Source organism: Zootoca vivipara, chromosome 10, assembly GCF_965207765.1.
Source record: "Zootoca vivipara chromosome 10, rZooViv2.hap1.1, whole genome shotgun sequence".
Taxonomy (NCBI): Eukaryota; Metazoa; Chordata; class Lepidosauria; order Squamata; family Lacertidae; genus Zootoca; species Zootoca vivipara.
The window spans coordinates 44,279,766-44,294,125 of NC_142593.1; the positions used below are offsets into that span (position 1 = coordinate 44,279,766).

A 14,360-nucleotide genomic window follows, 5' to 3' on the forward strand; every position below is an offset into this window, starting at 1 on the left:
CCTGACTCTTCCCACATTCAGCTTCTTTCGATGTCCAGGAGTGCTGGTGTTCCAGTCCCTTAGAGCAGAGGTGGAGAATTGCTCCAACATCTGGAGAGCGTACCATTGACTACCTCTGATCTAAGAGTTAGCTAATTTGTTTTTGATACTCTACACTTGATGCCAGTATTGGGCTGTATCCAGCTGGCCACTGTGAGAATAGGATTAGATCAGGCATCCCCAAACTGCGGCCCTCCAGATGTTTTGACCTACAACTCCCATGGTCTCTAGCTAAGAGGACCCAGTGGTCAGGGATGATGGGATTTGTAGTCCAAAACATCTGGAGGGCCGAAGTTTGGGGATGCTTGGATTAGATGGTCCACTGGCCTGATCCAGCAGGCTCTTAGAATCATAGAGTTGGAAGAGACCACAAGGGCCATCCAGTCCAACCCCCTGCCAAGCAGGAAACACCATCAAAGCATTCTTGACATATGCCTGTCAAGCCTCTGCTTAAAGACTTCCAAAGAAGGAGACTCCACCACACTCCTTGGCCGCAAATTCCACTGTCGAACAGCTCTTACTGTCAGGAAGTTCTTCCTAATGTTTAGGTGGAATCTTCTTTCTTGTAGCTTGAATCCGTTGCTCTGTGTCCGCTTCTCTGGAGCAGCAGAAAACAACCTTTCACCCTCTTCTATATGACATCCTTTTATATATTTGATCATGGCTATCATATCACCCCTTAACCTTCTCTTCTCCAGGCTAAACATACCCAGCTCCCTAAGCCGTTCCTCATAAGGCATCGTTTCCAGGCCTTTGACCATTTTGGTTGCCCTCCTCTCATTATGCTCTTATACAATGCTAGTCCTACTTAGAGTACACCTGTTGAAATTAATGGATTCATTTCAGGGGCTCTACTCAATAGAATACTCCATCTCTACCTGTTGGCTTCCTAGGCCATCATCAACTGTACATCCACATTTTATGGCTACTGAGCATGGCTCAGTCAATTTCTCGCTGGGTTCCCCGCCCCCAGAGGGGGGATCATGGGCGTACCCAGGATCAAAACTGGGGGGGGGGCAAGGGGAGGGGCCAAGGCACGGAAGTGGAGGGGCCACAAAGTGGGTGGGGAAAGTGCAGTCAGAGGCGCCGGGCTGGTTGGCGGAGACAGAGCCCAGCCCAGCCCAGCGGAGCGCGAGTTCGGCGTTCCCGCCCGCCCCGCCGCGCTCTCTGGTTCCCCGCCGCGCTTGGCCTTGCCAGAGGGCGCGACAGGGAGCTGGAGGGAGGGCGCAGCGCAGCGGGCGGGAACGGCGAACTCGCGCTCCGCCGGGCTGTGCCCTTCCCTAGAAGCAGGGCTGGTGGGCGGAGGCGGAGCCCAGCCCAGTGGAGCACGAGTTCGGCGTTCCCGCCCACCGCGCCACGCTCCCTGGTTCCCCGCCGTGCTTGGCCTTGCCTGAGGGCGCGCCGGGGAGCTGGAGGGAGGGTGCGGCGCGGCGCGGCGGGAATGGCAAACTCGCGCTCCGCCGGGCTGTGCTCCGCCTCTGCCCACCAGCCCTGCTTCTAGGGAGGGGCAGCCTGCAGCCCCCACTTGCCCTGCGGTGGGTACGCCCTTGTGGGGGGGGGGCAGCTGGCTTCTAGAGTAGGGCAGCTGCCCTAACTTGCCCCGTGGTGGGTACGCCCTTGGGGGGGATTCTAAGGTTTCTCTCTACTTCTACAAACTTTGAGGCTTCTCAAAGCCTGCTGATACCCCCTTTTTGGCACAAATGGTGCTGTGCTGATCACTTAGGTATCCACAACTGGAGAATGAATTTGCTGTTAGCTTAAGATACGGGTTCTTAGTTGACCGGTGCTGTATTATTCATCGTGTAGCTGCTGAGTTCTGTTTTCCTCCTTCTGTTATTTTAAAATTCCAAACAAGATTCTTACGCTTCCAGGGGAAAGCTTGAGATGTCTCCAAAGGTTAACTTCTTATTTAATCCATGCCTCCTAATAGCGGTAAGTTTACTTTGCACGAACCGATAGCTGCAATTTGTAGCTCAAACTGAGAAACAATAATGAGATCCAATCCCATGGGGACTGAGCTCTTTATTAGCAATTCATCCCTTATTTTGTACAATGTTATTACAGTTTCAACACCTAATTATCTGTATAATCCAAAACTATTCTGCATGTAATGAAAATATTTTAACATATTCATCGGAGCTTTTGCATATAACGACAACATCCCCCCTCCCCTTTCTTGAGAAATGCAAAAGGAAAAGTTCAGTATGAAATGTGCACATAAATTATTTTTAGGATGAACAGGCAAATGTTATTACAGAAAATAAATAGCCAGTTTTTAAGGAAACAGGATTTAGAGTCAGGTGAACACAGCTTTATCATTAACCATGGTTCAGGAAACAGGGAGCATGGAAATTTCTGCTAGAGATGAAGCTAGCAGAAGCTAGAGATGAAATGTTTGCATCGGTGTGGTTGGTCCAATTTGTGGAGCACAAGAGATATGATGACAACTGCACAGAAGCCAATTGTTAGGGTGCCAACAGGTTGGCGCGCTGACGGCATCAGTCGGATGCAGAGGGAGCCTAGGTCCACAGTCCGGGTCAGGAGAAGCCAAAGTCAGGAGCAGTCCGAGTCGGGAACCAGCTGAGGTCAGGTATCAGTACCGGGAGTCAGGAGAAGCTGAAGTCAGGAACACTGGAATCAGGAACAGGACGAGCAAGGACAATCACGCGCTTCAGCACAGCAGTTGCAAGAGCTGGCGAAGGAAACAGCTGGCCTTCCTTAAGTAGCTGGCTCATCACCACGCCTCTTACGAGCTGCAGCTGCCTCCAATTGTTCCCTACGTTTCTCAGCTCTATGCTCTACAGCTGTGAAGGGAGGAGGGGAAGGGCCCCGCCGGCTCCTCTCCTAACAGGGGCCTGATTCTGGCTCGACTCCTTCCTCCTCCTGTTCTGCTCTTCCCTCTTCCCTATCTGATTCGTCCTCTTCTGAGGAGTGCCGCCACCAGTCTCCTCCAGGTATGAACTCCTCTATTTCCCCAGACTCTCCCGTGGTTGCCGCCTCACCTAGGGGCCCTTGCCACCACTCCTGCTTGTCCGGCGCAACCCTGACACCAGTGTAGTGTCTGGGTTTAAGTGTTTAACCTGAGAGACCAGGATTCAAATCCCCACTCGGCTATGAAGCTCACTGGGTAACCTTGAGCCACTCACTGCCTCTCAGCCTAACCTACCTCTCAGGGTTGTTATGGAGATTAAATGAGGAGGGGTAGAACCATTTATGCTGCCTTGAGCTCCTTGGAGCTAGGGTTGCCAGACTCAATAGAGGACAGGACTTCTGTGCCTTTGATTGCCCTGCTCTCTTTTGAGTCTGGAAACCTTAAAGAGAAACCAGCAGACCCTTTGTTTAATTTCCAAGCAAAGGTTTCTCTTTAAGGTTTCCAGACTCAAAAGAGAGCAGGGCAATTAAAGGCACAGAAGTCCTGTCCTCTATTGAGTCTGGCAAAAACAAAAAAATGCAAAAACAAAAAATGTAGAATATAAGTGCAATAAAATAAATAAAAACAACACCTCGATATTTCATTAGTAAATCCCTTTCTTTTATCCATTTTAAAAGGTTTGAGAAGGAATTGTTGGGAAATAATGTGAAATTACTTTCTAAAATGTACAAATTTTTATTGGAATGGTATACTAAAGTGGAAGAAGTCCCCCCCCCAATTTTTTAAATTCATTTTATAATAACACAACACAAGCAAATAAAAACATAATACAGCACAATGAATACTAACAAATAAACAATACAACAAAGAAAGAACCAAAATTTTCTTAATTATCAATCTTTTCTTATCATTGTAGGGTGACTTCCTCAGGTCCCCCCTTTCTGTGCTTCACTGTAAATCATCTTTAGTAATCTCATAATCATCTTTTTACCATATTATATATTTTATCCTTATCTCTTTTCTTACATTGTCCTTATAATTCATTTCCATGAATTTTACTTTCTCAAAAGATGAAGAAGTTAAATTGGTAATGATCCAACGGGCAAGGTATTTTGGATATAATATATATCTGTCAGCATGGGAAAAACTATGGAGAAAGGATTTAAAATTTACAGCATGTTATACATTAAAAGAAAATTACATGAAAATGATGTACAAAATGTCTCTCAATAAAGTGGAATACCATTGTAAACATTTGAACTCTTTAGCAGGTCTAAAATAACTATTGTAAGGTAACATAGACTTTGGATACAATGGATAACTGAAAAATTGGAGCGACACATGATATGCAGTAGAAAAGGTTAAGCAAAGAACCCATGGAAGGAAGTCTAAAGATTCAGAAGAATCTTGTTTATTTGTTCTTATTTATGATTGTGAATGTAAACAATTTGTAAAATTGAATAATTTTTTTCTGAAAAAAATAAATAAAAATAATAAACTCAGGGGACAACCAGAGATGCTCCTACAGAAGATCTCAGTGACTCAGCTGAGACATAAGGGTTCAGGAGTCTAGTCTCTGCATTCTGCACCAGCTGAAGCTTCTGTGCCAGCCCCAAGGGCTGTTGCATGTAGTGTGTTGCCATAATCCAGCCTCGAGGTTGCCAAAGCACGGACAACAGAAGTCAGGTCCCCCATTTCCAGGAGTTGGATAGATGCATATATTAACCACCACAACCACCACGAACTACAGTCTTGCATAATCAACTTGATTAGGTCCCTCTGGTTTTCAGGGCTGCAAGATGTGCTTTGTAGATGGTAACATAACCCGCAAACTGTGCTGTGGACCGAAACCAGCATATTGATTTAAGTAATTTTCATAAAATCTCATTAGGCTCATTGACAGCTCTCCAGACCTTGGGGGAGTGCTTCATTACCATGTAAATAGAGATAGATCCTTTGGGCATCCAAAATTAAGAAACAGTGGAAGCTCGTCAGGCGAGAAGGAAAGCTTCTGTGGAAAGGTACCAATAAACCAAAATGAGATTTATTGCAGCAATCTGTGTTCCCCAGCATTTGCATGTGTTGCATTTTGAATTTCCCGAACTCTTTACGATCTTTACGTTGTTTCAGAAGAGATAAGAAGGAGCTGTCTCTGTAATGTTTGATACACGTGGGTGAGAACTTCCAGGGAAGATCCTCAGGGGTCAGTTTCCTCTTGGAGGAGAGAACAATAGAGACTTGTCTTATTATATGATATATTTGTAAGAAGAGGAGTTGTCATGCGGCTGGAGCGAGAGAGTGAAGTGAGCAGCCTGGTGGCATGAGTGAGCAGGCCAGCAGGGTGAGCAGGTGAGCAGGCAATTGGATGGCCCAGGCAAGCTTTCCCACTTCCCTGAATGAAGATGAGAAAGTCTTTCTTCCCTTTGCTCTGTGCCACCAACAGAAGGAAGTGTGGCAGGAATGGGGGGTGGTTAAAGGAGTTGTGAGGTGATAATGGGTTTGGGCGAGATATAAAGGGAGAGGGTTGACAAGGTGGTTGTGTGGGATAGCCAGCCTCATATAAGCAACATGCTTAAGTCTAATTAATGCATGAAGGAGTTAAAATCATAGAGTAAGCTGTCCTGCCAGGCTTAGCTAGGCCACTTCCTCTTACCTTGGGAGGAATTAGGTAGTCAGGTCTATTGCTTACTGAGAAACACAGCATGTGAAGAGACTTTGTGGCCGTCCCACAATGAGTGGATACCTGCCACGGAAGTACAAGAGGAATTTTTAGTGGAAGAGTTCCACGCCCTTTTCCCCCACAGGCCCAAGCCCTGGCACATGGAAAGGGAGGGAGAGGGGGAGGGGCGGGAGGAAGGGATCGCAGGAAGCAGCTCTCCATGGAGATGGGAAGCGGAATTTGAGGATACGGAAGAAGAGGTGTGGGTTTCACCGAGGTCGACTACGTCAGAGGCAGGAGAGGACTGGCAGCACATTTTTACTCCCACCAGCTCTGACGCCACAGACTTTTTGGGATTCCCGTCTTCTCAGGGGGAGGGGGAAAGATCGCCGGATTGGGGGAAAATTTTTACACCCACAGACTCTGACACCACGGACTTTTTGGGGTTTCACTCGTCCCCAGCAAGCGGAGAGCCCCTAGGGAGGGGGGAAGGGGAGCCTGGGAGGGGGGTGGATGTGAGGGACAAGGGATACAGGGAAGTCCCTCCCATCTTAAGTTCCAGCCCAAGCGCTGGGGAGAGCAGGGAGAGCTCTGCCTCCAGCGGAGAGTCAGGAAGTGGTGTCCGAGGCTCAGGCAAGGTTGCGGAGCCCATGCCCCAGGTAGGACAGGAAGGTGTGAGCACGGGGGGAAGGCCAATTCCCCCAACTCCGGAATTGCGACGCAAACGTAGGGGGAAGAGGTTGGGTCTCCCAAAGCTTCTTTGCTGGAAGAAAACGCGCCAATCTCCATTCGGAGGTTCTGACACCTCACCGTAAGCATGTATATAGATCGTTCTGACCACTGTAAATAATCAGCACTTAATAAAAGTCTAAAAAGACTATGCTGCGAGGAGTCGTTACTCTAGAGTAGCCACATCAGCGCCTCTGACAGCAGCATTTCCTGGTTCTGTAATATCTGACTGCAGTACGGTATTTGCCAACCTACAGGTTGAGCAGGGATGAACAAACAACGATAGTCCCCAAACAGTAACATCAAGGCCAAATAATGGCATCGCTCAAGCCTTTAAGGCTCCTATACCTTATACATAGTTGAGACCATTGCTGCCTCTAGCTCAGTATTGTCTGCACTGACTGGCAGCAGTTTTCCAGGGCACCACAATCCCACTTCCTGACTTTTTTTACCAGGAGATGCTGGGGATTGAACCTGGGATCTTTGCGTGCAAACCATGTGCACTTCCACTGAGCTATTGCCCTTTCCCCTAATGGGCTATGACCCTTCCCCAATCAATTGTCATCTGTAGCAAGAGCTTTCCAGCTTTTGTTGAGCGCATGCAGCTGCCTGTAATGGTCTGCATCTATTTTTACCAGAGGGTTGATCTTCACTTCTCTGAAAAGTACAAGGCAGCCTTTTCATTAATGGACCTTCAATCCTGCCTCAAAAGACCAAGAAGAAAGAACAATCCATTTTGTTATTAATTAAGCGGCCTTTTGGGTGTGCCATTTTGTTCAATAACATTTAGTAGGTATAAGTGAATCCCATGTCAAGTGTCTTTTATTGGCACCAGTGAGACTCCATCTGGCTACGCCTCCCTCCCTCCACAATTTCACAACTAAGATAATAAAACAAGGATTTCTCTGGAGGTTTGGCACTGCCTTTCCAATGACCCTCCAATAAAGCAACCAGAAATGCATAAATAATCACTGCTTAAGTAGCATTCAGCCTTAATTAAGATAAATTACAAGGTGTGGCAGCAAACATCTTGTGATAAAACCCACAATGGCTCTCGTATATCAAGAACGCCACTTCCATAAATATGGAGAACATATCAATTTTGAGCTTAATTTAATAGGAGAGAAATCCTCTGTCTATAGCAAAGTCTCTTCCTAAAGGACTTTTGTCACTTAAGCTTTAATGTTATAGATTGCAGCTCTGGAAAATGGGGCCCAGTGGATCAATCAGAGCATAGACTTAGGACACTTGAACATAGACTTAGGGTATTTCCATTTGCCTGTTGCTGCCGACCCAGGACATTTTGCTGCCTGAAGCAGACCCCAGATGGCACCTGCCCAACCCTTACCAGGACCAACCCTTAAAAAAAGTATTGAATGACATGCAGGTACCAATTCCTGTTTTCATTTATTCATGGTGCAGCCTGAAGCACGTCTCTTTACTGCATGGCAGGCAGGGCCAGCCCATCCATGAGGCAAGGTGAGATGGCCCTCTCAGGTAACAGAGCCACAGTGGTGGCAGATCTGGCCTCCAAGGAACACATCGTCCACCACTGCTGCCATAGTGGCAGTGGTGTCTGCAGCACACTCCTTGAGGCCGGGTCTGCCTCCTCCTCAGCAGCCCCTCCATGCCGCCTTCACAATGGCCTCTCGGCAAATGGGAAATGGGAAATGGCAGGGGTCTCCCTCTTAGTCTCCCGGTGTCAGGGACTGTGCTGAAGAGGGCTGCACTGAGGAGGAATGGCGGGAACCTCCCCCTCCCCCTGCTCCTGATCAGGATCCTGAATCTTCCCAGGAGCAGGAGGACAGTATAGATTTGGAACAGTGGTTTGCAGAGGGGCATAGTTCAGAAGGCAGAAGCTGGGAAGAACTGGATGGGGAACAGCTAGGAGGAGGAGAACTGAGGGAGAGAGAGAGTTAACAGACTCACAGTCTCTGGAAAGCGTTCATCCACTCAGCCCATGGTCAAGAAGAGCAGATAAGGAAGGTGGCAGCCATTTTGAGGGTGGTGATGAAAGGGGTACATTGGGGGAAGGAGAGAGAGAGAGAGAAAGCCTCGGTGCACAGATAGAAACCCTTGCGAACGGCTTCCGCTGATGTGGTTCACTAGGTAAATCCCATCCCATTTATGTCTTTCCTTCAAAGGTAAATAGCAATTAAGAGTTGGGGATGTGTGTGGACTTGATGGAGAAAACAGGTGACTAGGGAGGAAGTGGGTGGAACCCTTAATTGGGAGCATCTTCATTCCTAGGAATGGATTCTTTGTTCTTTCTTGCTGTGATCATTAAAAATTCTAACTGGTAAGAGACTCCTTTCTCTTTGTTCTGCTTATCTACTGCCAAAGGGGGGGGAGGCCAAGTGCCTGAAGCCGGACACCTGGGCCCTGCACTTGCCCAGTGTGATTCAGAGTGCCCCCCCGATTAGCTTTGATTCCCAGTTCAACCATCGGGTAAGGTTGATTTGACCACCACCACTGTTCCTAATGTAGATCTTTATTCTCCCTTTGTTCCCGATGTTGATTTTCACTCACCCCTTCTTTCCTGGTGTGTGTGTGTGTGTGTGTTTTTTGGGGGGGGGAAACGACACACATACCATTTTATGGTTTGCCTCAGGTGCCAAAATGTATTGGGTTGGCCCAGATGGCAGTGCTGTCCTGGCAGCTGTGAATAGTAGGCCTGATCTGGATCAGGACCATGATGGTGTGGGCGGGAGTTTTGACTACTGCCCCCACCAGTCCTGTGTCATTTACCAAGAAAAATCAACCCCCCCCAGCTGCTTTTGCCTGGGAGGAAAACAACATCAATGACAACACCACTGGAGGAATTCAGGAGGGTGCTGTGGGATGGAACACTGGGGCAGACAAGTCACAACAGTTCCTAGAGTGTCCACTAAGAGGAACTCACCTGGAGGGACACCTGACTAAGTTCAGTTCCTGTTCCTCCAGATATGCAGATGAGATGGATTAGCTGGCAGAGAAAAGCCCCTAGCCAGCAGCCATTCTCTCTCTTAGCCATTTCTCCTTCAATGGGAACACATCTCCAGAGAATCTACAGTTAGGATGGTTCTCCCTCTCGGCCTGCTGCCAAGAGAGAGGCCAGTGGTGTTGTCTACTAAGAAGACTCCAGATGTATATATTTGTAACTTTTCTACGTAAGCCTGCCTTTCTGAGATTATGCTGTTAACTCAGGATGTCATGTGAGTAAACTCTATCTTATTTCAATACTATTGTGTCGTGTATTTCTTTTAAGAGGGAAAAAGGGGATTTGCCAGGAAGTATAATATTGAAGTATAATATTGTTGCAGAGGTTCTAACAAACCTAACACTCACGTTTTGCTGCGCACAAAAGGGGAATGTTACTCTGCTGATATTGGAAGCTTGCTAACACAAGCTTGGATAGGATCTATCTAATAATATATCCTAATCCACATGCCTAACATTCCCACAGGTGCTATGTTGAATGTGCAAGCATATCAGTTTTCCAAGGGGAATGGTTCCTCTTCCTTCCCTGCTGTTATAGGGGTTCTCCTGACTCCCTGGAGCCATTTTGGGGGTGGTGGTGAAAGGGATACATGGGAGAAGGAGAGAGAGAAAAAACCTCATTGCACAGATACAGTAGAAGCCCTTGTGAACGGCTTCCGCTGATGTGGTTTTCTAGGTAAATCACATCCCATTTATGTCTTTCCTTCCAAGGTAAATAGCAATTAAGAGTTGGGGACGTGTGTGGACCTGATGGGGGAAAACAGAGGGAGGAAATGTGAAATCTTCCTTCTAGCTGTGCCATGGTCCCAGACTGGATCCAGGTCCCCTCTAGCTGATATACACATATATTTAGAAGTCTAAAAAGACAGAAATGGAGTCACATATTTCTCGTCTGATGTAGTTTGGCCCTCAGACTACAATGCTAAGCATGCTTATGGAAGGATGAGCAGATCTGGTACTCCAAGTAAGCTTAGATCTGGTTTGGGATATTTAGGTGATTGCTTTAGTTGCCACCCATTCTCTTCTTCATGGCTTCCTTCTGCTGCTTCACTTAATAAATGCACATTATTATTATTATTATTATTATTATTATTATTATTATTATTATTTTAAAAAAGAAATCTGGAGTGAGCCAAGTGTTGCAAACCTCCCTGAAGTATTGACATCAGAGTTAAAGTGAAATGTAAAACAGACAGAGTGGAGAGAAAAAACACACATAACCTCCTCTAAGTCCCATCTCACACATCCTCTTGGTGACTGTTTAAATGTGACACCTTCATGTTTAACCGAACACTTCGGAGATAAAAATACTTCATTGGGTTCCTTTTAGCTGTGCTGAACAACACTGCTTTTAAAAAAAGAAGAGAGAGAGAGAGAGAGAGAGAGAAAGAAGAATTCAGATCATTGTTTAGTAACACCCAAATGAGGTTTGACTTTGCCCCCAAACGGCAATGAAGACTAGCAAGGACTGGTGTTTGTGTCAGAGTCGAGATCCATAGCATCTTCTCGACAGGTGCAAGAAGGCGGTGGCTCTAAGCGCAGGGTGCAGCAACAATAGCTGAGGCAAAGTGGGTGTGGGTCTGGTCAGGGCCTGGATGATGCTAGACCTTCTGGATACCCCATGTATATAACCCAGAATTCCATCATGGAAGAAAAGTGGGGTATAAATGTTTAAAAGTTGAGGTGTTTGAAGTGATTCAGAGGAGAACTATGGGCAGTGTAAGAGTTTAGATTTTGAGAAGTGGTGTGGTGTCGTTGTTAGAGTGTTGGGGCCAGCACCTGGGAGAGCAGGGTTCATATCCATGCTCAGCCATGAAGCTCGCTGGGTAACCTTGAGCCACCCTCTGCCTCTCAGCCTAACCTACCTCTCAGGGTTTTTATGGGGATTCAATGAGGAGGGGTAGAACCATGTATGCTGCCTTGAGCTCTATGGAGTAAAAAAAAAAAGTAGGATATAAGTACAATAAAATAAATAAAAAACTGGGTGCTTTCAGAAGTAGCTGGATGCTCAAAGACTCAGAACAGGCAAAGGAAAGTACTTCACCAAGCAGCACTTAATTAAACCATGGAACTGGAGTGACAAATTCATGAAGGATAAGGCTATGAGTAGCTACTGGCTGCAATGAATATGTCCTTCCTCCATTATTGAAGGTTGTATACTCTGAATATCAGGGGATCACAAGAGGGGAGAATGTGGTTGCACGGTAATTCTGCTTGTGGGCTTCCCAGAGGCACCTGGTTGTGAGAACAGAAACTTGGACTAGATGGGCATTTGGCCCGAATCAGCATGACTCTTCTTGTGTACAGTCATACTTCGGTTTAAGTATGCCTCGGTTTGAGTACTTTCAGTTTATGTACTCCGCGGACCCGTCTGGAACAGATTAATCCACTTTCCATTACTTTCAATGGGAAAGTTCGCTTCAGGTTAAGTACAGACTTCCGGAACCAACTGTGTTTGTAAACCGAGGTACCACTGTATTTAAAGTGGCTGAAGGCTCGGTCTTGTGTTGATGTCAGATGAGCATTGGCAACTCAGGGGACAACCAGAGATGCTCCTACAGATGATCTCAGTGACTCAGCTGAGATATAAGGGTTCGGGAGGTCCCTAAGGTATCTTTTTCCCAAGTTGCTAAGGGCAAGGACCTTAGACTTGGCTCAGTCAAACGTGGGAAGTTAATGCAGATGCTTAAACAATTGTGTCACACATTTGTGGCTGTCTGCTGCCATCAGTCGTCTAGTTCAGCCATGAAGCTCACAGATGCCAAGGGAAGCCCATGAGCAGGACCTGAACTCAAAATCGCTCTTCCCACCAGCCGCTCCCAACATGGGGTATTCAAAGGCACACAGGCTACATAGCCACTGTGGCTAGCAGCTGCTGATAGATTTATCCTCCATGAAATACTAAGACACATGGATTATATATATATATAATATATATTAAGCAGGCTAGAAATAAATGTCACGTCAGATGGAAGTTGCACTGCACATCTGTCCCCTCACTGAAAAAGGGGGGTTGAGATAGATGTCCTCCAACCTTTCTCAATGATCCCATTGGAATTCCCACTCCGGAGCTGTGATTTGGCCCGGGGGTGGGGGGTGGCAGGGAAACAGGCTGATCAGAGGGGCTTCAGCCTTCGTTGTTTTGCGACCCGGGCCCTACTCAAAAGAAGAGCGAAGTCTCCCATTTCCTGGCTGGGTTCTCTCCCTCCAGCCCAAAGGCTTTTGCGGTTGCTTTGCAGGTTACCAAAAACAAGAGAGGCAGAGAGACAGACAGAGAGCTTAGCAGCAGCAGCGCTCCAGCCCGCAGCTTGTTTCTCTCGTTGCGCGCAGCCCAATTCGAATTCGCCTGTGTCTGCGCCATCATCGGGTGGGTGTGGCGCAGCGTGGCGCGTAAACTCCCGAGCGCAGCGGAGGCTGGCGAGGAGCGAACAGTCTGGGCTTCAAGGAGTCAGGTGGAGGAGAAGGAGGAGGAGGAGGAGGTCGCTGTTCTTGGTACCTCTGCCGCCGCCGGCTGGGACCAGAGAGCAGCCGCAGCTGCAGCTTGCGGGGTTGAGTGAGCGAGTGCGTTTTTGCGCCCCTCTCCGACCTGCAAGCATGGCTTCGTCGCAAGGCAAGCTGGAGCTGAAATTCGCGGACTGGATGGCAAGTTTGCCCGAGAGCATCCACAGCGTGCCCCTGACGAATCTGGCGATCCCAGGTAGGCGACTCGAGGGTTGGGATTTGGGGAGGACTGGTTGGTTTTGCCTCAAAAGTCCTTTATAAAATGTGGATGAGCTCTTGAGCAGCCACCAGACATGGGAAAGGTGACATTGCCAGAGAATCTCTTCGCTTCGCCTGCAGGGAGATAATGGCTTTTCTTCTGGGGAATGGCTGGCGTGTGTGATGGAGGGCTGGGAGAAACTGGCTTGTATGTGACCCCCTCGGCGTTTCATGTGTGTGTGTGTATTGCATGCGCATCTGTGCACATGCTTTCCAGAAGGGTAGCTGGTATCAGTCGCGTTGCACCAAGCAAACAACAAAGACTCTCGTGGCTCCTTGAAGGCGAGTGCATTTGCAACGCCATCCCGTACATTGTTTACTCAGGAGTAAGTTCCATTGTGGCCAACGGGACTTACTCCCTAGTAAGTGTGGTTAGGGGTTGCAGCCTTGCTGAGGCATAATCTTTCACGGGCTGGAGACCGTATATAATATATATGGCATACGGGAAGAAAGTGGATTTGAGTCCCAGAAAGCTTATGCCGCAATAAAATTGGCTTTTGCTTAGGGTGCCACAGGCATATAAAGGGTTACTGCAACAAGGAATTCACTCTCTGGAAATGTTTGTGTGTAATACTAAAAATCCTCACCTTCTCCACCTGCCTCTGTGGCCAGAAGATCTGTGTTTGACTTGCATTGGAAGGCTTATGGCTTCGGATAATTCCCCTGCTGCCTGGCATCCAGGTTCTTAATATTCTCCTCAAGTCTCTAAAAATGAATCTCTAGTTCCAAGAAAAGGAGGGACAAAAGTTCAGACTAATGAAACCATTTCATTCTATTCTCCCTCCCTCTTCCATTCCACCTTCTGTTAGAAGCTCTATGGCATCTTGATGTGTGTCCCATATAGATCATGCATTTCCATGATCTAATACATGTGGCAGATCTACTGTATCTGGCTTGGTTCACACATGCATGCCCCTCTCTTCATTCCCTGCCTCTGACTGCTGCATCTTGATAAGTGACAAGCAAGGGTCAGTTTAGATCGGCACCACCAACTTCTTGCTGTTAAAATCGGGCACACATGGTTGTTACTACATTTTATTTTTTTATTTGACTTTTCTCCAAGGAGCGCAAGGTTCTACCTCCCCCTGTTTTGTCCTCAGAAACAACCCTGTGAGGTAGATTAGGCTGAGACACAGCAGCTGGCCCAAATTCAGCCAGTGAGGTTCATGGCTGAGTGGGGGTTTGAATTTGGGTCTCCCCAGTTCCTAGTCCAACACTCTATAACCACTAAACCTCACTGGCATGCATGCATGCCTGACCCCATCCCACCCCTTTGTTTGCATAGTTGAGGTAGTTATCATCTTCAAGTCCACAGAATGGCCA

The 14,360-nt window shown here is 47.4% G+C and overlaps 1 protein-coding gene across 1 annotated transcript in view; it reads left to right on the plus strand.

The window, feature by feature from the left end:
- The first annotated feature begins 12,539 nt into the window (after positions 1-12,539).
- PLCXD3 (phosphatidylinositol specific phospholipase C X domain containing 3) overlaps positions 12,540-14,360 on the plus strand; it is an 85,903-nt gene continuing 84,082 nt past the window's right edge. The window contains exon 1 of the mRNA XM_035100751.3: positions 12,540-12,975. Coding sequence (XP_034956642.1) covers positions 12,873-12,975 — 103 coding nt within the window. The 5' untranslated portion in view covers positions 12,540-12,872. The remainder of the gene's footprint in view (positions 12,976-14,360) is intronic.